The 25,940-nt window shown below is 54.0% G+C and overlaps 1 protein-coding gene across 4 annotated transcripts in view; it reads right to left on the bottom strand.

The window, feature by feature from the left end:
* The window catches only part of SPIRE2 (spire type actin nucleation factor 2), a 33,587-nt gene that overhangs the window by 1,239 nt on the left and 6,408 nt on the right, over window positions 1-25,940 (bottom strand). For 2 of the 4 annotated variants that reach the window (XM_061138391.1, XM_061138392.1), the window contains exons 1-13: window positions 25,021-25,291; window positions 18,017-18,057; window positions 13,713-14,072; window positions 10,702-10,782; window positions 10,425-10,589; window positions 9,841-9,927; window positions 9,597-9,729; window positions 9,344-9,513; window positions 8,467-8,656; window positions 7,848-7,969; window positions 5,049-5,183; window positions 4,892-4,959; window positions 289-316 (exon numbers count right to left, since the gene is read on the bottom strand). In XM_061138391.1, the coding sequence (XP_060994374.1) occupies window positions 289-316; window positions 4,892-4,959; window positions 5,049-5,183; window positions 7,848-7,969; window positions 8,467-8,656; window positions 9,344-9,513; window positions 9,597-9,729; window positions 9,841-9,927; window positions 10,425-10,589; window positions 10,702-10,782; window positions 13,713-14,072; window positions 18,017-18,057; window positions 25,021-25,291 (1,851 nt within the window). Of the gene's footprint in view, window positions 1-288; window positions 317-4,891; window positions 4,960-5,048; window positions 5,184-7,847; window positions 7,970-8,466; window positions 8,657-9,343; window positions 9,514-9,596; window positions 9,730-9,840; window positions 9,928-10,424; window positions 10,590-10,701; window positions 10,783-13,712; window positions 14,073-18,016; window positions 18,058-22,216; window positions 22,599-25,020; window positions 25,292-25,940 lie in introns of those variants that run through there. The other 2 variants (XM_061138393.1, XM_061138394.1) reach the window with 2 other exon arrangements.

The raw sequence follows: 25,940 nt of genomic DNA, 5'->3' as shown, positions 1-25,940 counted from the left end.
ATTGTGCTATTGGAAAGAGAGTTTAGAGAAGGGTTTCTTGGCACTGGCCTACTAAAACAATATTTAAAAAAAAAAAACCATCCACAGGGTCTTTACACTGCAGTCTTGGGCAGTGTAGGAGTGGGTTCTTCCTGGAAGGAGAAGATGAAAGAAGTGACTAGTGAGGGGGGTCATCAGACTCAAGATAGCAGAGCCTCTGTCAACCCCCCACCTCTTTCCCGGACAACCCAGCCAGGCTGCAGGACGCTCAGGACACGGGGCCTCGCTCTGACCCCAGGTGGTCCTCACCTTTATGCTACAGGAGTTGCAGACGGCTCTGGAGAGGAAAGAAGAGGGTTAGTAGGGTCAGCTCAAGGGGTCTAGCATGCAGGCCAGGCCAGACTGTTGCCGCCTTCTGCTTGCCCCCTGGCCACATCAGTGTTTTACTCTCATTTTACTCCCAAATCTTGCTTTTCTCTTTACTTAGCTCCACACCCAAAATACACCTTCCTTCCAGGCTCTTTCTGGGGAGCATGGATCTGCAGTGGAGGTGCCTGACTTTACCCACACACGAGCACTGCCACAGCCAGAGGGCCGTCTGGTGACATGCCCAGCTGTAAGCAGTGAGTAATGTTTATTTCCCATCCATATGTGATTTCAAAAGTACATGCCTTTTTGTTGTAAAAATTCAAACGCTAGAGAGAATTTTAATTTAGTCATGAGTCCTCTCCTGTATAGCCCATTCTGGAGATGCTCCCTACCAGCACACTTGCCATGCTCCAGATCTAAACATAAATGAATAAAACATTTAAAATAAGCATAAAATACATGGAATGGGGTATCCTGTGTACTATCCTATAAAGATACACCAGGGTTCTTCTCCACATCAGTGCAAACTGTCCAAATTCTTTTTTTTTTTTTTCAAATTCATTTTTTAAGACAAGAGACCATATACTCTTAGAGGGATGTCCCATACTTAATCTGCCATCAACAAACCTCTGTATTCATTTGATTTTATTTCACTGTGGTCAGGGAACATACTCTGTATGATATGAATCCTTCCACATTTCTGAGACCTGTTTTATGACCCAGAATACAGTCATGTTGGTGATGTTTCATGTGCACTTGACAAGAATGTACATCCCACTGTAAGGACTAGTTTCTGTAAACATCACATAGATCAATTTGGTGATGGTGTCATTCAAATCTCCTATACCCTTAGTTTTTCATTTCTCTAATTATAACCATGGATTTAGCTATTTTTCCTTGCCGTTCTGTCAATGTTTTGTTCCATGTGTCTTGAATCTCTTGATAGGTACAGAAAGTGTTCAGAATTATTTCCTCCCTTTATCACCATGAAATGAACTCCTTTAACTCTAGTAATATTCTTTGCTCCATGGTCTACTTTGTATGGTATTAACATATCAACTCAGGCTTTCCTTAGACTACTATCGGCATGAGGTATCTTTCTCCATCCTTTTCCTTCCAACCAATTTGTGTCTTTTATTTAAGCTACAGGTCATGGGAATTCCCTGGTGGCCCAGAGGTTAAGACTTCACACTTCCAAGGCAGAGGGTGTGCCTTTGATCCCTGGTAGGGGAACTAAGATCCCACAAGCTGCATGGCACAGCCAAAAAATAAAAAATAAAATACATGACTTATAGACAGCAGATTGTCTTGCTTTCTTTAATCAATATGGGAAACTCTGTCTTTTAATTGGATTGTTTAAGCCACTTACGTTTAATGTAGTTGTTGATACAGTTGGGTTTAAGTCTATCATCTTGGGATTTGTTTTCTTTTTGTCATGTTTGTTCTTTTTTCCTTTTTCTGCTTTCTGTATTGAGTATTTTTTTATGATTCCATTTTATTGGGTTGGCCAAAAAGTTTGTTTGGAAAGACCCAAATGAACTTTTTGGCCAACCCAGTATATTCTTTTTGACTTACAGGCTAATCCAGTGGTTGTGTTTGGGCTCACAGGATCATCTTTAAATCATCTTTAACTTATCACAGTTTTCCTTCAAGCAATATTTTACCATCTAATGTACAGTATAAAAAACTTATAACAGCATATTTCTGATCTTCACCTTCAGTCTTAATGATATTGTTAGGATATTTTAACTTATACATCTGTTAGAAGCTCCAAAATACATTTTATTACTATTTTTTTGCATTCCTAATAGACTTTGTTTGGATGGCAGACTCAATTTTACCTTGCTGGGTGATAGATATTGGCTTACCGTTTGTTTTTTTCTCATTTATTTACTTTTGGCTCTGCTGGGTCTTCATTGCTGCATGGGCTTTTCTCTAGTGCAGAGAGTGGGGGCTCACTCTACTTTCGGTGCACAGGCTTTTCATTGCAGCGGCTTCTGTTCTTGCGGAGCCCAGGCTCTAGGGTGCTGGGCCTCAGTAGTTGCAGCTCCCAGGCTCTAGAGTGCAGGCTCAATAGTTGTGGCACATGGGCTTAGTTGCTGTGTGGCAGGTGGGATCCTCCCAGATCAGGGATCAAACCCATGTCTACTGCATTGGCAGGCAGATCCCTTACCAGTAAATCATCAGGGAAGCACTGGTTTACCTTTTAAAGAGGCATAAGAAGAGAATCTTTTATGTTAGGAGAGTTACATCTTAGTAGCTACTGTTCCTAGTGCTCTTATTCCTTTGTGTACATTCAGATCTCCATCTGGCATCATTTTAATTTTATGCAGCATGCCTCGTTTACCATCTGTTCCAGTATGGGTCTACTGGTGACTTTCGTATTTCTCAAAGTGTCTTTACTTTTGCCTTTGTTTTTGACACAAATGTTCTTGTACAGAATTCTAGATTGACCACTTTTTTCTTCTTTCAGTACTTTAAAGATGTTGTTCCACTGACATCCTGTTTGTAGTATTTCGATGAGAAATCTGCAATCATCTTTATCTTTCTCTGTACATAACATGTCTTTCATTTGCTGACTGATGTTAGGAATTTCTGTCTTTTTGACAGAGAAAAATTCTGTCTTTAGCAATTTTTGTTTATCATTGGTTTTATCATTGATCAATTTGATTGTGTGTTTTGGTGTGATTTTATTCATGTTTCTTGTGCTTCAGGTTCACTGAGTTTCTTGTGGGTTTATTATACTTTCCATCAAATTTGGAAAACCTTTTTAGCCATTATTTCTTCAAATACTTTTTCTGCCCCCACATCTTTAGGGACTTTCTTTACAGCTGTATTAGGCTTCTTAATGTTACCCCACAGCTTGCCAATGCCATTTTCATTTTTAATTATTTTTTTCTGTGTGTTTTATTTTGGATAGTTTCTACTGCTGTGTCTTCAAGTTAACTAATCTTTTCTTCTGCACATTACTCTGAATGTCTAATCTGCTATATATCATCCAGTGTAATTTTTTTCATCTCATACATTTCATGTCTAGACATTTGATTTGTCACTTCTTTGTATCTTCCATGTCTTTAACTTTTTCAAGGTATAAAATGCAGTTCAAATTTTAATGTCCTTATCTGCTAATCCTATAATCTGGGTCAGTTCACCATTATTTGATTGGTTTTTCTCACCATGGGTCATGCTTTCCTGCTTTTTGATATGCCTGATAATCTGCAATTGGATGACAGGCGTTTTATCTGGCTGGATGCTGGGTATTTTTTTACTCCTATTCTTGAGTTTTATGGGCTTCTCTGATAGCTCAGTTGGTAGAGAATCTACCTGCAATGCAGGAGACCCCAGTTCAATTCCTGGGTCGGGAAGATCTGCTGGAGAAGGGATAGGCTACCCACTCCAGTATTCTTGGGCTTCCCTTGTGGCTCAGCTGATAAAGAATCCACCTGCAATGCAGGAGACCTGGGTTCGAACCCTGGATTGGGAAGATCCCCTGGAGAAGGGAAAGGCTACCCACTCCAGGATTCTGGCCTGGAGAATTCCATGTATAGTCCACGGGGTCACAAAGAGTCAGACACGACTGAGCGTATATACATAGACACATAGGGTCACAAAGAGTCAGACACGACTGAGCGTATATACATAGACACATAGACTTGAGTTTTATTCTAGGAAGCAGTTAAGATACTTGGGAATAGTTTGGTCTTTTCTGGTCTGACTTTGTGATTTGTTAGTTCTGGAGCAGCACTCAAGTCTAGGGGCACTTATTCCTGGTAGTGAGGCAAGACCTTTCTGTGATTCACTCAGCAGCCCATGAGTCACAACTTGCCACCTTGGTTGATGGGAACAGACACTATCCCTGGTACTGCTCCTTTAAATCTGTAGGACAGGGTCAGTAAACTTTTCCTCTAAAAGCTCAGATAGTCAACATTTTAGATGTGGCTAAATGAATAATAAACAAGTGGGTGTGACTGTGTTCTAATAAACTTTATTTCTAAAATAGGCAGTGGGCCAGGTTTCCACACCCTCGGTAATTTCCTTCATCTAAGTGCTGATCAGAACTGAATATGCAAGGGGGATCTTGTGCAGGTCTCTGAGACCTGCTTCCTGGAGAACCCTCTCCCCTCTGGGTATCTATGCTGTGAACTCTAGCTGCCCAGGTGCCCCTGTTCTCAGCTGTACCTCCTCCACCACAGGAGCTGAACAGGCTTGAGGCAGTCGTAGGACAGAACTTACCCTGTCTGCTTCCTGGTACTTGCTTCATACGTGATTGCTTCTTGAGAACCAATGTTTCATGTCTTTGCTTTTTTTTTTTTTTTGGCCATTTCCTGTGGAAAACGCCTATTCTGCTTCCTGTTACCCAATCTTGGCTGAAACTGGGGGCCCCTCAGTTGTTAAAGTAAAAATTTTGTTCCTTGGTTGCACTGGTCACAGTGCCTCATGGAACATGCCCCGAATCACAGGAAGCTCTACTGGACAGAAACCGAGAGGCTTCCTACCTCCTTCCCACGTGAATTCACAGCCAAGGTGCGTACAGAAGGCTCACCTCTTGCAAAAGAGACAGGTGGGCGGCCATGAGAATAGTGGGAACTTGGTTCGGCAGCAGCAGCAAATCTGTGAGGAAAGACTGGTTGGAGCCCAGTGTTATCCCAAACTCTCCAGGCCCAATCCTGCCCGAACCTACCCCCCACCCAGCTCCTCACCTTCCCCTTCTTCAGGCTGCTGAAGAGCTCCTTGTTCTGCAGGAATTTCTCCATCTCTGCCTTCACCAGCACACGGCGCACATCCATCACTTCTTCCACTGTCAGAGCCAGGCTTTCCACAGGGTGGCTGAACTCCTGAGGCAGGAGACCTGAAGCATTGGTCTCAGGCTCTCAGGGCGTCTCCACAAGTACCCCACTTCCCTGAGGACTTGGCATCTTCCTGGCCTCAGTCCAGGCAAGCTCCCCAGAATGCCCATGGGGAAGTACAGAAGCTGTACTGCTCCTAGGACACTCCTACAGGCAGCTCTCTGACCTGGCCCCAACAACTCAAACTGGCAGCCAGCCCCTTGATGACCTCATTGCTCACACAACCCCATAAGCACATCCCACCTTTGTTCACAATGCTACCCAGACCTGAGCCATCTGCTTCCAACATTGTTGCTCACCTGAAAACACCCGAGGACAATTAAAGTCACCCAGAGTCCCCAGGTCCACTGCCTCCCTCCTGGAACCCCCACCACCGTGCCCTCCTGCCCCCCACCACCTCCCTCCTCCTGGAACCCCCCACCACCATACCTGCTCCTGCCCCCAGCCTCCTGGAACGCCTCCACCACCGTACCCCCTCCTCCCTCCCAGTGCTAACCATCCACTGCCACTCTGGGTCTGTTGGTCAGTTGGATGCATCTGTCCACCTCGTCATAACCGCCTGGCCCTTTGGGCTGTCATGGTGAGTATGCCCTGTTCTGCCCCCAGGAGAACAGTCCTGTGTTCCTATCACAGAATTTGACTTCCGAAAGGGTCACTTCCTCTTCTATGAAGTAGGGTATTTCAGCTCCACTAAGAAGATGCAGTGTCTGGCACCAGAATCAAAATGTCAGCTACCAAGATGAGGTGGCGTGGGAGGCACCAGAGGCTGGTGGGAGTTGGATGGTGTTTGTGGTCAGATTTTTTCCTATTACACTTGTTGGTCAGCTGCTACTGTCTGGCACTGGGTGAGTCTGGAACCTTGCATTCTCTCCTCTCACCTGAAGCATCCAGGTCTCCTGGCTCCTGGTTAGTGTTTCCTGTAGCCCGGTGGCGCTATTTATATGTGAACAATCCCCTTCTAACCTTACAGATGTTACACTCACTGTACACATTGCCAATGATCTCAAGTTGGGTGCTCAGCAGACTGGGTTGAGGCAAGGTCATTGCACTTCAGGGGTTTGATAGCCAAGCCTCTTGGAAAGCTCTCGAGATCTGAGCTGGAGAAAGACTTACGAGACCTGCTATTAAACACATGTCCCCTGATTGCTTGACATCCCTCCCTTCAAGAGGTGGTCCTGGGATTTCCCTGGTGGCCCAGAGGATAAGAATCCACCTGCCAATGCAGGGAACAAGGGTTTGATGCTGGGTCCAGGAAGATCCCACATGCCACACAGCCGTTATACTCGTGTGCTGCAACTAATGAGCCTGCACTCCGCAACTACTGAAGCCCATGCACCTACAGCCTGTGCTCTATAGCATGGGAAGCCACTGCAGTGAGAAGCCCTTACACCACAATGGAGAGTAGCCTCTGCTCGCTGCAACTAGAAATAGCTGGCATGCAGCAACAAAGACCCAGCATAGCCAAAAATAAATAAAATAATAGCATCTTTAATAAAGAATTCATCTTTTAAAAAAAGGGACAAGCCACAGAGCAACTAAGCCCTCACACCACAACTACTGGGCCCACTACTGTGCTCTGGAGCCTGCCCCATGACTAGAGAGGCCACGTGCAGCAAGGAAAGATTCTGCATAATGCAAAGAGGATCCCAAGGGCAGCAACCAAGACCCCACACAGCCAAATAAATAAATAAGATGTAGTTCCCTAAGTACGACTTAGTGACTGACTTGTACGGAATGGATAAGGTGGAACTGACAGTGTCAGGCTCGAGAATGGGTCATAGAGACACTGGCTTCCTTCTGCTTCTCAGATGGCTCACTCAGGGGAGCCACCTCATGAGGGTGCTTCACCTGGGACGAGCTGGGGCCCGGGCACAGACGGGGGATGAGTTTCCTAGGAACAGGTCCTCCAGCCCAGGTCAAGTCTCCAAGTGAGACACAGCCCTGCCACTGCAGCCCCCTGCGGAGGCCACTTCCAGGCTCTGGACCCAGAGAGATGATGAGATGGTTAACTGTGTGCTGTTGTAGTTGCTGCATGAGGGGTGATTTTCTATGTGGCCAGATATCTAATACAGGACTCAGAGGGTAGAGCATGCCCTTCAGTTGGGGAGTATTACAGTAACATAACCTTGACTTTTCAAAGCCTTTGAACATCTGTTCTCACTTGGGTCTCTCGGTAAAACCTCAATGAAGCAATAATAACAGCCACCCTCTGGACCTCCCTCCCCATGCCAGCAAGGTGCCCTGTGGCCCTACAGGCACTCCATTCGGCTCAGGTCCAAGTGGGAGCCTCAAGATGTCAGCAATTGTTAGCTCTTCACGATTATGAGTCAGACAAAATTCACAGGTGAAGGAACTGCAGCACAGATAGGGAAGGGCCTGGAGCCAGAGTTGAGACCCGAGAAAGTGCTGTCTGGTGTCACCACACTGCCTTCTCATGTGCCCTGACCCTGAGAGATGGGCTGTGCCCTTAGCAAGGTCCTTCTCTGGCCTGGGCTGCAGTGCCCAGAAGGCCCAGGAGGCGGCAGCAAAGACCAACCTCCCCAGACATCCACTGGGAGGGTCCCCACTCCTGAGCCCGACAGGGGCATTCCCCGTCCCCTCTCGCTGCCCTCCAGCCCGGCCACCCTGCACCACAGCGCTTCTGTCACTCACCAGCCACAGGTGACTGTTGTCCGGGGCCGCAGAGGCCCCCTGCCTGTCCTCGACTGAGCCCACGTCACTGCGTGGTAGGGAGCTGGGGTCAGGCTGGGACTGGACACTGACGGGGAGGGAACCTGGTGGAAGAGACAGGGGCTGTCAGGACAACTCGCAGCGGCTCTGGCGTCGCAGGGCTGTGCTAGGCACGAAGAGGCAGTGTGCGGGATGGCAACCCCAGACCTCAGCACTGTGGGACCAGCTAACCGAGAGTGGCCAGCTGACCGACAGGAAAGGATGGGGCTGTGACAAACCCCAGGGGACTAGTCTGGTCCAGAGTGGTGTGCATGCTATCTGGGCCCGTTTCCACTGATGGGAAAGAGAAAGATTAGAATGGTCTAATCCATTTGTCCAGCTGTCTTTCTACAGACCAATACAGCAAAGTTAATTATCTCTAGGTAAAAGAATTGTGGGGATTTTTCTCAAGTTTTACACTGGATATGGATTACCACTTTAGCAGAGTTTTAAAAGGTGGGGGGTGGCTGCCTGAGGTGATAAATGTCTCTTCTGCAGCGCAAGCTCCCTCTGGAGCAGCGCGACCTGCAGGAAGACATCCAGGGAGGGAGGTGGCACATACCCGGCTCCAGGGGGCTGGGCCTCCAGGATTGCATGCTGCCTGCTCGAGGCCGGGGCAACTCCAGGCCTCCGGGGGGCTGAGGGGCTGGCTGCAGGCCAGAGGTCACCTCACTCCGGAGCTGCGCCAGGTCGTGCTCCGAGAAAGAGCGGTCTCGCTTCAGCGTCCCCTCTCCGCACGGTGACTCTTCCTCCTGTGGACACAGCAGCCCAGCAACACCCTGTCCACCCTCCTGTGGACAGTCCAGTCCAGCATCACAGTGACTGCTCTGCCCCAGTGCCTCCTGCCTGTCCCTGGACCACGGCGTGGGGTGCATAAGTGGACCGCTATGCACTACCCAGGCCAGGGGAGACGCATGCCTCAGAAGCCAGCCCCTGGCCGGAGGTCCCCGGAAAGTCCTGGAGGTGACAGGCCTGGGATCATGTGGGGTCACGTGAAGACAGCCCCCACCCCAGTCTCCAGGGTCAGAGGGCAGTGTGGCCACGGCAGGGAGTCACGCTGGGACCTGTAGGCTTTGCACCTCCTGGTGGGGCTGCCCAGCCCAGGAGGACGTGGCTCTCCATTTCATCCTTTTATGTGCTGAGGTAACAGTGGCTCAAGGCCACTGTCTCAGTCACCCTTGTGAATGACCAAATGGGAGAGGGTGTCCCCCAGGCAGACTCAGCCCCACAGCAGGGTGCAGACAGGACCCCGAGCAGAGGGCCCACAGCTGGATGCTGCACCCTGGCTGTGTTCAGTTCCCCAGAACCTCCTTTCCTCCCTTCCTCCCCCTCCCCTCCCCCCCCACCTCCTCTCCCTTTCCTCCCCACCCCTCGCCCTCCTCCCCTCCCCCACCTCCTCCTCCTCATCAGTCTCTCTTCAGGAACCTGTGGGCTCTGACCTCAGAGGTGTTCATCTCTTCCATCTCAGCCAAAGTAGGCGCCTTGAGCAGAACTCGGGGCCTTGGGCGCTGGGCGCTGCTCCCAACATCCGTGATGGACAGGTTGATGCAGGAAGTGGACTTGACGTCCCCAGAGCAGGCATTGAGGATGCAGGGCAGAGAGCCGAACCCTGGGGGAGGCAGGAGGTGAGGCAGGATGGACAGGACAGTGCGGGGGGAGACGAGGCGCAGGAGAGAGGTGTCCCGTGCTCACCCCGCTCGCCCCGGCCGTCCCAGCGCCTGCCCTCCACGGGGCGCAGCCTGCGTTCCTGCTTGATCTCCTCCAGGATCTTCTCGTGCAGAGTTCTCTGCTTCTGGGGTAAGGGGCGAAGCCTTCTCTCTGAGACCTGCAGGGGGTGTGGCAGCACCAGGTTGGGGGCCAGCTCCCTGAAGGCCCTGCATGCTCTGGCAGGCAGCGTCCCAGAACCAACCTTCCGGATGCCCCAAGGGGCTGGTACCTGCTTCAGTGGAGGCCGGGAGCGGATGAAGTCCAGGATGAGTTCGTGGGCATCTTTCTTCACTCTGGGAGGGATGTCCCCGTCAACCTGTGGGAGAGAAGGAGGGCAGCAAGGCTAAGGGACCATCTGCTTGGGCTACAGCCATGAGGGGTTCACCCAGCCTCCCCCTCAGTGGCTGTGTGACTGTGGCCTTCAAGACCTGACCACCAGCTTTCCCTGCATCTCAGATTCTTTATGTTGAAACGCTTTACCTCACAGTGGCTTTACCTCACAGGGTTCTCGTGAGGGTGAGATTAACTCACACGTTTAGATTCTCAGAGCGATGCTGGCACACCACGAGGCCCTGTGAGTGTTAAGTGGGACAATCCTGCAGCCTCAGCTCCTGCCCCTGGTCCCCTTCTCCCTGCCAATGTCACACTGTGTCCCTGAAAGGACCATGAGGTGTATGACTCGAGGCCACATTGCCCGTTCCCACTGGAATCTCTGGTTCAGTGACCAGCGTACCAAGCAGGGGCTCCAGCAGGCAGAGGGGCCTGAACATGTATCCTCTTTAACCCGGCCCGCCATGACCTTGAGCGGCTCACCATGACCTTGCGCAGTTTGTAGTTCCTGGCGCGGATGTCCTGCATGAGCATCTCGAAGGGGGTAAGCTGGAACTCTGTGGGCAGGGGGTTGAACTCCTGCTCCTGCACCTTCTTTAGCTTCACCCCATGGCGGAGCTCCCGCATGAGCTGGACCCAAAGTCGGGCCTAGGCCCCCGAGAAGATGGAAATGGCCCTTAGCCCTGGGTGGGGCTCCTGGCCTGTGCCCCATCTGTGCCCTGGTGGGGGTGGGGTGGGGGGTGGCGGGCATGTGTCTTACCCAGTCTGTGCGCCTCAGGCTATCCAGCTCCACAAGGGGCTTCTCTGCCTGCGGTTCATCTTCCCGGAACCTCTGTAGCATCTGTTAAGTCCAGGAGAAACGGGAGAACAGGGGTGGTGGGGCTGTGCACCCTGCTGGTCTGCCCCCCGGGGACGCTTCTGTACCATTTTGGACAAGGCTTTGGGGCACAGAAATCTGAGGGGACCAAGCCATCATCTAAGGACCAAGCCTTAGAACCACATGGAAATACTCATGTCCTGCTGGCTATCGGTGGCCGCTCCTCCTGTGCAAGGGCCGGGTGAACCCCTGGCTGCAGCAGAACCCACGGCCTCCTCACACTGACCCACACTCCTTCATGGGGCCCCCATCCTCCACGATGCAGGCGTGAGGCCCTCCTGCATCTGGGAAGGGCTCCAGACTGCCGCTCACAGGGCACATCCACCCTCGTGGAACACCACAGCCACTTCTGTGCATGTCATCCCATCTGGAATTTACAGTCCTCTGCTTCTTTGATTGTTTTCTGAATGGTTGGCTCCATGAGGTCAGAACCACGTTTTCAGCTTTGGAGTTGTTTTAAATCTGGCTCCCAGCACTGTGTGACACATGCTAGGTCTTAAGCATTGGTTGAGTGAATAAATGAATCAGTAAGTGGATAGTTGGATGGGTGGATGGATGGGCAAGAGGGCTAGTCACTCAGCAGGCTCCAAAGTCACAGAGATGTATTTCACGAACTGGGAAAAATGCCACCAGCAAGGTGAGGGCCCTGGAAGGATGTTGGGAATGCTCAGGGAGCTGTTTTCTACTGAGAATTTGTGAAGAGGCTGCTAGGTTCATTGCCCTGGATCTTGGTAGCAGCGGGGACTCTGCTCTCACTGGCCCTCCACCCTGGAGGAGCATCTGCCTTTAGCACACAGCCTCTGCCACCCCATCCCCCAGGTCAAACAGAACCGGTCACCCCGGCTTCCCTCCCAAGCCACTTGCCAAACTGCCCTGGGATGCTCTAGAAAACTCAGCCAAGTCTCTGAGAAGCACAAGGTGTGTGGTTCTAAAAATAGAGCTGGGTGTGACCTGCATCTCTGTGGACAAAGGGCATGAAGGTGGGTCTCCTGTCCTTTCTGGAGCAGCTCTACTGCCCCTGAGCAGGCTGTTTCTGCTCCCAGTGCCAGCCCAGCCACACACTGCCAGTAGCCTGTTTCTCACTGCCTTCTCCAGTCTGCTGACTTCTCCTGGGTCAACTGCTTGAAGTCTAGAGCTGTTTACACCTAAAGAAAGAGCTTTTATTGCCTGGCCAAGGAACTGACCTCAGCAACAGCCAGGCAACTGAAAATCATTAGGATCCTTAGTGCCACACAGGAGCGTGAGGAGACAAGTAAAAGACCCCAAAGAAGGAAAAACAGAAGCCCAAGAGGCTCCTCGGGAGGATGGAATGGAAGACCCATCTGTCTCCTTCTCAAACTCAAGGAAAAGAAATGCTTTCCAAGGAGGAGCCGGTTAGTGGTGACCTTGAAGAGACAGCTGGCTATGGAGTTCCTCCCAAGAGGAAGAAATCTTTCCCCAAAGAGGAACCACACAGTGACCCTGAAGAGTCAGGAAACAGGAGGGTCCTCAAGAAAAAGAGGAACTTGTCTTCCAGGGAGGATCCACTCGGCAGTGGACCTGAAGAGGCTGCTACAGCAAGAGCAGCGGCTCCAAGAAGACAATGCTCTGAAGGCCGACTCGGAAAAACCAGAACGGACATCTCCCTAGTGGGGCGTAAGTTTCAGACACAGTCCCCACCCATCCTCTAGAGTCCAATCAAAACAAAAGGAAAAACAGACAAGCATTAGGGGAAGCCACAATTAAAGCACTGGCAGGACATCTCTGAGATGCTGAGCAGGAGTGGGAGGGAAGACAGGGGACAGGGCTGGGGGGCAGCGGGTGGGCAGAAGGACCACACACTTTGGGCTACTAGTGGGCTGCAGACGAGGCCAAGTGACCCAAGCAGCATCTGCCCTGTCCTGCTCTGGATCCCAGGCCCCTGAGATCCCAACCCTGAGAGTCTGCTCAGGCCCAGGCCCAGGGAAGCTGGGCAGGAAGGAGACACACGCCATCAAGGGTCAGGGTAAAATCAGGGATCAGCATTGGTTAATTCCAAAAGTACCTCCTGACCTCTCCAAAGTCTCCATTTTTTCTCCTCATCTGTGAAATGTTGGTGGAAGGCAGGGGTCCCTGTGGGCTGTGAACCCCATTTCAACGAAACACCTCAGTTCCCTCCAAGGGAGAGGCTGTGAGAGTTGAGCAAAGACTGTCACCTCCTGACTTTGAGACCATGAAGCGGCAGAACAGCTGTGGGGAGAATGCCAGCCGGGAGCCGGTCAGGCCCTTCTGCTCCATACTAGCTGTGACCTGGGGTGAGAACACGACCTCTTAGCACCTCCAGCTGCTCAACTGGGAAATAGGTGAAAACCACGGCGGGGGTGGGGGGTGGTGGTGGTTGGAGATGGAGAGGAATGTCGGACTGTCACCCAGGGACAAACACCTGGACGAGTGACCCCTCACTGAACTGCCCACCTCCCCAAAGCTCCAACATGTTGGCACCTCTGCTCCCTGTTTTCAGAAGGAACCAGCTCTGGGACAGGAGACCTGGAGACACAGTCCCTTTTGCAGATGTAAACATGAGGACCAGGGAAGCTAAGGACTGACTTAGAGACAACACGAGTGAGGTCATGGGTAAAGGCACCAGTTTGTGAATTTCTGAGCCTCTGGTCCCTCCTGTGCAAAGCCAGGTAAGCAGGACACTGAGGATTAAGCTAAATCCTACAAAGTGTTCAGGACCGTCTGGCACAGAGTGGACACCCACTGTGGACAGGCGGAGGGACAGAAGGAACTAGGCGGGGACAGGGCCGGGCCCTGCCCACCTGCCCCACCTCTGCGCCTCCAGGACCCCACCCCTCGCTCGGCCGGCCCCACCCACCACCCTTGACTCCGGGCAGATACGTGGTCCTCCGGCCTGGGCCGCTCCCTCGGCTCACCTCCTTGGCCTCTCGGACCCTGGCGAGGAAGGCGCGCAGTTCCAGCGTCTCCACGAAGAGCGCGCGGCACACGGCCTGGTAGTGGGTCTGTGCGCCCCGGGGCTCGGTCAGGCGCGCGGCGCACAGGCGCATAGCCTGCGCGAAGGTGCGCACGGTGCGGGGGCCGCCCTCTGCCTCCTCCTCCTCCTCGGGACCCCCGTATCCTTCGTCGGCCGTCCCGCCACCGCCGTCATCATCGCAGTCGCTGTTGGCCATGAGGTCGATGAGCCGCTCCAGCTGCGGGCTGAGCTCCCGCTCCTCGTGCTCGGCCAGCCCCCAGTCCAGCGCGCGGTAGATGGCGAAGCCCAGCGACTGCACCACCTGCAGGACAGGGCCCTGGTGTTAGGCCAGGGCAGGGCGGGCACATAGGGCAGGGGTGGGGGTGGGATGGGGGTGGGCTGCGTCCTAGCCGCTGCAGGAGGTCACCATCGTGTGGGTTCTACTGGTGAAATGGGACAGCAGCTGTCCTCTGAGGGGTGCATCACCGCCCCCACCAGGAAACACGGTGCTCTCCAGCAGCACAGCCACCGTGGAAAACTGCGTGGCAGGTTCTTATAATCAAGACATTCTTTACTGCTGAACTGCAGCTCCTCTGGGGGGTTTCACCAAGAGAGAGGAAAACCGGAAATCCCTGTAGGGGAATCCACAAAGGTCAGGTCCAGAGTGGGGCAGTGATCCGCGGGATACTAGTCAGCCGTGCACAGCCCTGAACCCCTAGCACCACCCAGAGCGAGGACTCTGGAGCTCTAGACAAGACAGAAGCAGTCCACAGCCCAGAGGGCAGGCCCCTGGCTCCCAGGGGTTGGGGGTCGGGGGAAGCATGTTGGGAAAGGTGTGTGTGGTATTGCTTACACACCAGTCAGAGCTCACCAGATGTACAGTTTACCCCCAACAAAAGTGTTTAGAAAAAGACAGAGAGGCAACCTAAGGAAGCATTAGCTTTTCATGTGCAATGACAGTATGTTTTATGACACATACAAAGCTTGACGCTGGAACTCACAAAAAGTGAGACCCCCTCAAGTATTTTCAGCTGCATGTAAATTTCAATGTATGTGAATTTAACCTGAAAGAGAAAAACCTAAAAGATAACTGTACCTGTGTAGGGAGAGGGGGTGGGGGTCACCAGCAGGCAGGTGGGGGGCGCTGCAGGGAATAGGTGAGTCAGTCCTTTGCTGTTGGAGCCTCGTGTGGGGCCACCAAGCTATTCTGCTGGCTTTGCATAAGTTCAAAATTCTTTCTCCACAACAAGGTTTTAAAAAGCGGATTAGCACATTAGAGATGAGTCCTGCACTCCAGACCTCTTAACTCTGCTTTTGGTGTTACTTAGCCCCTAGGGAATTGAGCTTTCAGGGACCACCATTAGCATTTCAGATCCGGGTTCTGGGTTCTGTAATGTCTGTGCCCCACAGCCTTGGGTCTGCTCGAGGGAGGTGCTGGGGGAAGTGGTTCGATGACAGCCAGTGGCACAAAGAATGAGGAAGCTGCTTCCAGTGCTAACAGCACTATGTGTTTGAAAGGGCGTTAATGGTTTCCTTTCACGACTCAGTACAAGAGATACACACACACCAAAATGACAACAGCTCTTTGCCACTCAACCTTGCCACTAGTCTCAAGACCCTCACAGGTGGGGCAAACACCAGTCACCTGCCTGCCTCAGGAAGGGGGGCCGTGCTGGCCTGGCGGTGGGGTCAGCCTGCAGCCTGTGCCCCGACCTTGTGCCCTGGGTGGAGCCACACCCTCGCCAGGCATGTTCAGGCCACCTGGCCTCTGGGCCTCTCTGGTCTCTCCTGTGACCAGAGTGACGTTTCCTGTGACGTCACCCCCAGACTCCAAGGGAAGGGGTCAGAGCAGAGCTGAAGAGAAGTGAGACAGTCAGCGCTGGGCAGAGGGCAGGGCACAAGAACAGGCCTTCTCTGTCCACAGAAGCACCTCCTGAGATGCCCTGAGTCTGAAGGGAAGTTTAGCGGGGTCTGCCTGGCTCGGGGACACCTGGGGAGGGTGAGGCCCCGTGGGAGCGAAGTTCCAATGAAAGTCAATAACACTCCCAGCCTGGAGGCACCTTATCTCTGCCTCAGGAGGAGGGCCAGCTGGGCTACAAGTCACACCCCAGAATCAGGAGTCAAAGGCTTGATGGTCAACCAGGCCTGAAAGGTGAGTGAAGGGTCTGCTCTGGCCAGTGGAGTCCCTGGGGCAGCCCCTTGGGACTGCTGGGCGGGCAAGGACCTCACGTCACACAAGTTCTCACTGATCCTTTCTTGACCCAGAGGTGGATGCAGGAAGAAGACAGAGATGGAGCTACCCTGGTGGCTCAGGGGTGAAGAATCCGCCTGCCAATGCAGGCGACGTGGCAGGTTCGATCCCTGGTCTGGGCAGATCCCATGTGCTGCAGAGCAGCTAAGCCCGAGTGGCACAGCTACTGAGCCTGTGCTTTCGAGCCCAGGCTCCACAACAAGAGAAGTCACCGCAATGAGAAGCCCATGAACCACAGCAAAGAGTAGCTCCCGTTCTCCACAACCAGAGAAAAGCCCACACGTCAATAAAGACCCAGCACAGCCGAAAATAAATAAATAAAATCATTTTTACAAAAAAGCAGAGTGAACTCCACCTCACCCCAGCTTTGCCCCACAGCCCCCGCTGACCCCAGGGTGACCCTCTCTCTCTGAAGGAGACCACTCTACCCCTCCGGCCGGGCAGGCAGAAGGCCCAGCACCAAAGCTTCCTGGCTCCAGTGCAGCACACAGCTCCCCTGCTGGGCCTGCCTTCCCTGGTTCTGGTCTCTGGCCTGTGCTGGCCTCACATCAGTTAACTCTACTGCAAGCCTCTTGAGAGCGGCCCCGGCCCCAGACACTGGAGAGACACTGGCTTCCCCCCAGGGAAAAGTCTAGGCAGAACCCTGAGCCCCCCTGCCCCTGGCAGTGTGGGCACCAGGCATTGGAGACCCAGGGACCAGCCCGAGCCACTGAAGGGCCAGAGTGAGAATGTCAGCACACAGGCCAGGAGGCTGCCCTGACCAACTTCCTGGGGCCCCCACGTCGATTCCCGAGCCTATATACAAGGTTCTTTGTAAGTGTTTTCAAGACTGATGACAGTAGGGAACACAAGTGGAACAGGGGTGGGGAACACAAATTCACTTGGGGCTGTGGGGCAGGGCAGCCTGGCAGCAGGAACCGCACACAGCAGTGAGATGGACGCGTCCTGAAAACAGGGCTAGGCTTTTTCTTACTCAGGTTCCAGGACGCTGAGCAACCCCTGGGAACTCGTGTTGTGTAAACAGCAGGGCATCTGCCCGGCCAGAGGGTGTACTTTAACACTGACACAATTAAGAAACTTTGGGATGGTTTTATTATTGTTTGTAAAAATCCTCCGTGACAGACCAATGGGTTTCCCTTGTGGCTCAGACAGTAAAGAATCTGCCTACAATGCAGGAGACCTGGTTTGATCCCTGGGTCAGGAAGATCCCCTGGAGGGGGGCATGGCAACCCACTCCAGTATTCTTGCCTGGGAAATCCCATGGACAGAGGAGTCTGGTGGGCTACACAGTCCATCGGGTCACAAAGAACTGGACATGACTGAGTGACTTTCACTTTCACAGCAGACCAACAGCTGTGCCCACCCCCTTTCTATAACACTGTGTTTAACATATAAATATGTATTTACACAAAACCATTTTTTATAAAGCAGTGGAATAAACGTCAAATTCAGGACAAACCACCTGGGGGCAGGCCAATGGGACAGGAGACACAGATAAGGGTCCTAGGGATGAGGTACTGGGGGGAGCTCAGGGACACGGGGGACGGGCTGCTTTTCCTGTTTGTCCCCCAGCCCCAGGCCTGCCCAACGCTCTGACCAGGGAGACCACATCACCTTTGCCCCCTCTTCCCTCTGGTCTGTGGGAGGCACCTCCAGGAGCCCGGGAGTCACAGGGGAGACCCCACGTTTCAGACCCCCCGAGTCCACCCCACTTCACTGTGTGTATGGGCTTCCCCGCCCTGCCTGTTTTCAGGCATCGTCTCCCCACAAGCCGTTCCACTAAGCCACTGAACACTTATCCACATCCTGCCTCAGAGAAGCAACTGTACAACTGCCGTTGTTCAGCCGCCCAGTCATGTCCAGCTCTCTGTGACCCCATGGACGACAGCATGCCAGGCTTCACTATCTCCCGGTCCTTCTAGAAGCACAACTGTATGTGCTTCTAATTTACAGCATGCAACAGGCCTAACTGTTCACTTTGGATCAAGTACATTTAAATTTTGTTTTTAAAGTACCTGGGCTTCCGAGCTGGCCGGTGACACCATTGTTGTGGGCTCTGCAAGAGAAGACAGGCAGCAGTCAAGACAAGGTTCAGCATCCCCTGGGCCGGCCCCCCACTTACCCCCCCCAGGAACACGCAGCCCATCTCTCAAGATCTCCACCAGAAACCAGGGCACCAAGCCATCAGTCGCTGGATAGACACTGATGAGACCCAGCTCTGCGCCGGATGCCAGGCGAGCCATGTGGCCCTGCCCTGGGGCAGATGGTCCCGCCCTGCACAGCAGTCATGCCCCGAAGTGACCACTCAGACAGGAGCAGCCTACAGGACCTCAAAGCCCATCCCACCCCCTGGGGAAGCAGGCAGGGGGCAAGAGTGAAAGGGGAGAGGAAGGGTCAAGGGGGCAGCTCAGGTCAGCCAGGCCCGAGGAAAGGCCTTACAGTGGGAAGCGGCATACCCCCAGCTCAGTCAGATGGGAAACCTGGGTGCAGTGGGGAACCACACACCCCCAACTCAGAATCAGATGAGAAACTTGGGTGCCATGGGGAGCCATGCACTCCCAAACCAGAGTCAGATGAGAAAGCCGGGTGCAGTGGGGAGGGCAGGCTCTGCTGCAGGGTTCCCAGCAGCCATGCGGGTAAGTTGCCATCTGGCTGCACCTCTGGCACTGGGGATTTCTCCCAACTGTCAGCACCTCAGCCAGACACACAGACTGCCCAGGTGCTGAATTTGGCTGTGGGCCTTTTATTATTAAACATGGCACTGAGCTGGCATGTTTACAAGCACTTGCACAGCCAGTATAGGGAGGTCGATGGTCCTGGTACCCATTTCACAGATAAGGAAACAGAGGCTCTAGGGGATGAGCTTATGTGCCCCAAGGTATCACAGCTAGTAAGTGGTGGTGCTGCCTGCGGCCAGGCTGGGGGACCCCAGAATCCATGCTCCAGTCACTGCCTGAGTCACCCTCCAGCCTTCCAAGAGGCCAGCCTGCAAAGACAGGAAACCCACCTCCTTCCACAGCCTTGCTTGAATAAAGCACACAGAGAGAGCTGTGGGAGGGTATGAATTTCAGCTGCCTTAATTGAGGTGGATAAAAACACAAACTATGACATTCTCCACTGAGTGAACCTGCTAACTCTGCAAATATTTTCCAAATGCCATCAAGAGACAGGAAGATTGCCAGGGATGAAGGGAGTTTGCGTAGGGCTGAGCCATGAAAACACTTTCCCATTAAAACACTGCACTCCCACCATCAGTGGCGTTGATGGAATAGTAAGCACCTGGGCATATACCTTGGCCTGTATTGAGGGTTCAGTAAAAAGTCCGTAGCTGTGAAGGACAGAGACCGTGGAAAGTGGGAGAAATGGAGGGGCTGGCGCCCCGAGTTACCTTGCTATAAAGGGGCAGGGGGCGGCCAACCCTTCAGAACCCTTTACAAACCCAGCATGGTGTGGAGGGGAGTTTTCACCAACCCAACCCTATTTAAAGTCGCATGGGCTTGGGGAAACTTTGGGCTGTGCAGAGGAAGGAGCCCTGCAGTGGCCCTGTGCCCAGTGCTTTGCTGCAAAGTTCAGGGCCACGGCTCCCTCTGCACAGATGAGGCAGCTGCAGCTTAGAGACAGACAGGGTTTACCAAGACCACACAGCTAAGGAATGGTGGAGCTGGGAGCCTCACCAGCCATAGCCAGACTCCAGGTGCACCCTCCCGAGCTCCCAGAACACCTGGAGTCAACATAACTTTGACATAAGCTTGACATAACAAGCTGCTCACCTGGCATCCTGCACACTAGCTCATACTTATTTACAAGCCAACTGCTCCCTGGGGAAGAGCAGGGAGACCGAGACAGATGCAAGGCTCTACTGATGCACGGTGAGGTGGGAGCTAGACACAGCCACCTGGTTTCCCTGGCGTCCTCACCACCCACACCCAAAAGGACACCCTCCCCAATATGTGCTGGGGTGGAAAGTTGTTTCGGTTTCTTCTGGGAAACAACAAAAGACAAGAAGTCAAGAAGTGAGGGCGTTTCCTTTGAGATGACCCTGTCATAGTACAGGAAACAGGCTTCGTTTGTGGAAGAGCTCTGTGAGGACTCCGCAGTCTGGAATCTCTGGGGCAGTGCTTCCCCGTGCCCAGCAGGGGGTGGTGGGATGGGGTGCTAAGCAGCCTCTCCCCCTCCTGCAGGGCTGGGGGTGAGAAGCACTGTGATGAGTAAGGACCCTGGCATCCTGCCTCCCTGACCGCAGAGAACAGGGGGACGTGGATACAGTGACCTGCTAGGATGCGGGGGGGTGATTGTCCACTGATGACGGCTCAGGCTGAGGACATCCTCCCAGAGACCCTCTGGGCTTGGGGTCAGCACAGGAAGGAGCCCTGGCCTCCCCTCTCCACTCCTCACTTCTTCACTCGACAGAGGAGCTGGTGAAAGCATGATGCCGCCTGAAGCCAAGAGGAGACACGTGCTCCAAACCCGGAAGCTGTTTGTTCAGCACAGGGGTCAAAGGCGCCCTGTGTTAGCGGTGTGTCCTTCCTCCTCCAGCTTGTTTCTGCCATAAACTCACACATCACCATGGGTGTGGTTTCCTATCCAGCAGCAAGGCCCAGGAAGCGAGTCAAGCCCCAGGGAGACCCAAGACAGAGCTCTGTCTTGGGGTCCAGATGGAGGTTCAGTTGTTACTCAGATGACCTTAAGGCCAAGGAATTATCATGGCTTTACAAGGGTAAATTTGTAATAAGCAGTAAGTTTGTGTAATTTGCTCCCTCGGTAACCCTGATTTTTTAAACCACTCCACTTGCTTGCATTCTCCAATCCCCGGGGGAAATGCTCGAGTGGACACCCACGAACTTGGCACTCACTGAACACCCCTGTGGGTATTCTCTCACTGAACATTCCTGGTGGAGCTGAGGCAGTGATGTGCACAGGTACCCTGGGCTCAGCACAGCCTCCTTGATGCCTGGGTGAGGTGCTCACGGGGCATGCACCCGGGCCAGCATGTCCCAAGGCTCCACAGACACCCACATGACCTCTGGGGCAGCTGCTAGCAAAGCCCCATTCTACAGAGACTGAAACTGAAGCACCCAGAGGCCTGAATAACTTCCCAAGGTCAGGCAGGGGGTGGGCGCAAGCCAGCCAAGCCCACTCCCCAGCCCTGCCCCGTCTCCCCGCTGGTGACTGCATGGTTGCTCTGCCTTCCTCAACTTCAGTTTCCTTGTCTGCATGACGGGTGCATAGCCCTGCCTCCCCGTCAGAGGTGTGAATGTGACAGCGGGCTGCAGGCTGCAAAGCAAGCCCCCATCTCCCTCAATGACAAGGTGGAGCCGCTGCAGCCCCACACCATGTCTTCCTGGGTGATCCTCACAGGAGCAAAGGGCCTGCAGTGGTGAGCTGGGGGACAGCCAGGGCGAGTGGCACCAGCAGCTTCAGAGAGGGCTAAGAAATAGGAGACGAGAGCCACAAGGGAAAGCCCTGGCTGCTCTGTTCGGGATGTGTGCTGTCTTCCAGGGGGAGCCTCCCAGCTCTGCAGCCATCCCAAGCTCTCCCCACATCACTGCACACCCCACTGTGAGGAAAGCCATTTAAAAGATACAGGCAACCCTGGTCACTTAGGAGGCCACCTGCCAGTGAGGCCCAGCAAGTCCAGCATGAGGGCCCAGAGCCCACAGGACACGCAGGGCTGCCCGGAACACCGGGGGTCCCACTTCAGCTTCTGGGAGGGGACACCCAGGGCCGGGAGAAAGGGTGCCTCCCACGGGAATGGACAGCCCCACTTACACACATGGTGCCAGCAGCACAGAAAAACAGCAGCAGTGGCGGCGACAGCACCACATGTCCACATGTTTATGTGTCCATGTGTCTGTGTGTCCGTGTGTGTACATGTGTCTGCTGCGTGCACAGATCCTTGGGCCCAGCGTGGACATGGGCCTCACACTAACATTCCCTCATCAGTCCTCCCCTGTCCCCTGGTACGTGCCACTCTCACCCCAGTATATGGGGGAGGAAAGGGGGCCCCTAAACTTCACCCTAACTCCAGCTGCTGAGCTGGAGGTAAAGAGGTGAAGAACGGAGGTCATGACACAGGACCACCAAGGAGGTAGACTGGGAAGGTCTTGCCTCCAGGTAGCGGTGGGCGGCAACAGGTGGCCGGTGTCTGGGGGGTGGCAGCGGGGCCGCAGAACTACAGGCAGGAAAGGAGGGAGGGCTGCAGATGCAGGTATGACCTGGTGGACGGGTCACGTGAGGCACCCAGGCGTGAAGAATGGGTCTTGTGAAAAATTTTAGCATCAAAACTGACAAAAAAACAAACACACACGGAAAAGTAGGGCAGTGTGTGGATTCACATAAGAACAGAGAAGGCTGGAGGTGAAAGGAGGCACAGCCCTGTGGAAGCCCTGCATCCACCCTCCGCCTGCCCGGGGCTTTCAGGGTGGAGAGCCTGTGCGAAGAGAAAAGTATGTCTGTTTCCCCTGCAGATGTCGGCTGGGCGGGCAGGTCTCAAGTGAGGAGGCAGCCAAGCATCACTTTGGGAGCAGCCAGTGTTCTGCGGGGCCTGTCCTGGAGGCATCAGGTGGACAAATGCCGCTGAAACTGACCACGACCACGCTGCATGGAAGGAAAGAGCTTTGTCTCAGGGAATGGTCAGCGCATGTGCTACCTGATGGACTTTCTTGCCTTAATTAACCAAAAACCAAGACCTTTGCCTATCAAGAAGTTTTAATAATAGCCTCCTAAAAATAACTTAACATGTTTTTTTCCATTTTTCCCACTTGAAGAAATGGGGCTTCCAAGCAGTTATGAAGAAGTTGAGATCAGAAAGTTTACTCAAGTTGGCTTTCCCCAAGTAACAGAGAGTGGGAAGTATTCCAGCTCATGTCCTAATATTGTTCATCCTCCCCAAGTAAAGTTTAATTTGGTTGTTGAATTTTTTTTTCTTTTGGCTCAAACCTGTGCCCCCTGCAATGAAATCCTGGAGTCTCAACCACTGGACTGCTGGGGAAGTACTTGGTTGTTGCTTTCTTTACCATTACCTTAAACACTGACTTAATGCCTAGCTTTACCAAAACTTCATGAGGGGGGATGGGAACTGAGGGCCCATGTGACCTTTTTCTTGATGGCTATCACAGCACACTTCTTTCAGAGAATTCACTAAGCATCCAAGTCCCAGAGAAAGGCTGGGTTAGCTACCTACAGGAGACAGTTGGCCGAAAGTTTCAGCTGATTGATGAAAGCTTGACAAGGACAGAAGAGAAAGTTCATGGTAGTCTATTTTTCAATCTTTAAAGAGGCAGCAAGTCACAAACCTCATCCACCTTTACGAGACATGCTTATTGACATAAACCAAAGATCGTATCTAATGGAAAATGAAATTGGGCTCCTGTGTCACAGGCTAGGACCTCCCAGTACAGGTCAGTGCTTCTGGGTCTGTAGGGACCAGGAAGAAGCGGCGGACAAAAGAGGTGGACAGGTCCAGAAGACCACCACCCCAGAGGATGGCCATCATGGTCCATGTGGACAATACTGACTCCTCTACAACCTCCTCTAACCACCTGGTGGGACTGGCAGCAGAACACTTAACTACTCTCCGCCTCAGTTCCCCACCTTCTAAATCAGAGAGTCAGACCACCCAGGCCCTTACAGTCCTGTTCTGCAGTGGCAGAAGCCAGTCCCTGGGTTATGTTGTTTGTCTCCAGGGATGAGCAGGGGCACAGGGAAGGTCTTTTAAGGAGGAAATACAGTCGTGAGAGAAAAGCTCTTTGTGAACATACAGACTCCAGGGCCCACAGGTCAGACGAGCCACCTGTGAGGACGGTGTACACAGATCCTAACCCTTCCCGTGTGACAGGGAAGCCTGAGCCTCAGACTACCTGCGTGCATAATGGAAACAGTACCATTTGAATCCAGTTCTTATTATTTTCTCCTGTCAAATATATTAGAGCTTTTTGTGCAAATAGAGCAACTCTCAACTGTCATCCAACTGCAGTGTTAGGGAGGTGGGAACAGGACACACAGATGAGATGGGAGCTTGTGGAAGAATCCTGATGGTCCCAGGAGGGGCAAGCACTCAGCAGACTGCCCGGTTATCAAAGGAACTGTCCTTCTGGTTGGCTTTGGCCTGGCCCATCGCATGGATTTCTGCAAACCCACCTCTCCAGCACACACAGCCGGGCGTGCACTTCCCCAAGGATATCCCTTTTAGGGGTAGTATCATCACATGCTCGGCACTGGCACTCTGGTTCTCCAGGGAAGAAAACTTTTTTCTTAAAGAGGCTAAAAATCACTTAAACTCATCATTCTCTGAAGATTTCAAATATCTTTCAAGGGCTTCATTGTTGACTATTGCTCATGGTTAAAAGAGTCGAACACTAAGCAAGCTGTTCCCAAATCTTACATTTTCCTTTCTCAAATCGGCAGACCCACAAAATAGAGCCCAAGGAAAACACGTTTCCTTTCTTGCCTAAATACCAGTCCAACACCGATCCACACCACCAGTCACTGGGTGGGACCGACTCCCAGAGCAGAAGGAAGCAGACGGGGTGGGGAGAGCGGGCAGGAGAGCAGAGTCCGGTCTCCCTGCGGAACGTCCTCGCCCAAGGAGCCAAAGCCCCTCTCCTCTCCAGGCAGCACTGGCCCTGATGGTAAGATAGGTTCCAGGTGTGTGTGTCGGGGTGGGGGGAGGGGGTCCAGGAAAGAGAGAGTGACTTTCATGTCAGCGAGAGGGAGCGAGGACAAGCAGGGCCGAGGGGCAGAGGTCCGAGCTCCAGCGGAGAGTTGGTGGGCTCCCAACCCAGAAAAGGGAGAGAGGGAGGGCCTTCCAGTCCGGTAGAGAGAAGCCGGAGGAGGGCCCCCAGTACGACAGAGGGGGCGCGGAAGTGGGAGAGGTCGGCGGGTTCCGCGGAGAGAAGGCGCGGCAAAGGGGGAGCCGGGTCCGAGGCCAGGTCCGGCAGAGGGAGGGACGGAGGGTCACAGCCCCTCCACGCCACGGGCGCCGCCCCCCGCCCCCCCGCGCCTCCGTCCCCGGCCTCACCCGCCGCTCCGGACTCCCGCCGCGCGCTGACCGAGCCGTCCCTGCGCAGGAGGATGTCCGCCGTGTCCCGGATGCGCCGCCGGCCGCCCGGCGCGCCCCGCAGCCCGCGGCAGCACTGGAAGCAGACGGCCCACGCCTGCTCCTCGTTGATGGGCTGCTCGTACGCCTTCAGCACTTCCTCCAGGGACAGCTCCCACGGCTCGGAGCGCCCCGCGCCCCCGGCCCGCTCGCCCGCGGCCGCGTCGCCGCTGGAGCTGCCGGCCCGGGCCATGGCCGCCCCATCATCGCCGCCTGCGCGCCCGGCCGGTTTCCATAACAGCCGCGCCGAGGCCGGCGCGCCCGCGAAGCGCGGGGGGCGGATCCCGCGCCACCGGCCGCTGCTTTGTCATCGCCCGGCCCCGCCCAGCGCGAGCGGCCGCAGGTGAAGCCGCGGAAGGGAGGAGGGCGGAGAGGGGGAGGGAAGGGCGTCCAGCGGAGGGGGTGGGCAGGCGGGATAGGGCGCGGAGCTGGGCCTGAGGCGGGGATGGACAGGCCGGGATCGGGGAGACGCGGTCCTCCCCGTCCGGCCCGCGAACCCACACCAGGCTCTCACACGCGTGTCAGGCCAACATCCCGCCCAAGCCTCATCGCGGTGACTGCAGGGGAGCCGGAGGCCAGTGACTCCCGGAGGGGCAGGCGGTGCTGCAGAGCCAGCTGGCCAAGTCACCTCGGGAGTCACCACTCCGTGAGGAGAGCCAGGAAGACCCGCGGTAGGAAGCACTTGTGTCCCTTTTCCAGGGGGTAGACACGCGCCAGTGTTGACAGCTCTGGCGTCTCCGTGGAACGCGGTGCAGCGCTCCCGTCCGTGGCCGGGGGCACCGGCTCAAAGGCGCCCCCGCGGGCTCTTCGCCCTGGTTGCACTGGGTCCGACTGACATGGCC

Source organism: Dama dama, chromosome 4, assembly GCF_033118175.1.
Source record: "Dama dama isolate Ldn47 chromosome 4, ASM3311817v1, whole genome shotgun sequence".
In the NCBI taxonomy this organism is placed as follows: domain Eukaryota; kingdom Metazoa; phylum Chordata; class Mammalia; order Artiodactyla; family Cervidae; genus Dama; species Dama dama.
The sequence above is the reverse complement of the archived record's forward strand: the minus strand, read 5'-3'. Positions and strand labels throughout refer to the sequence as shown.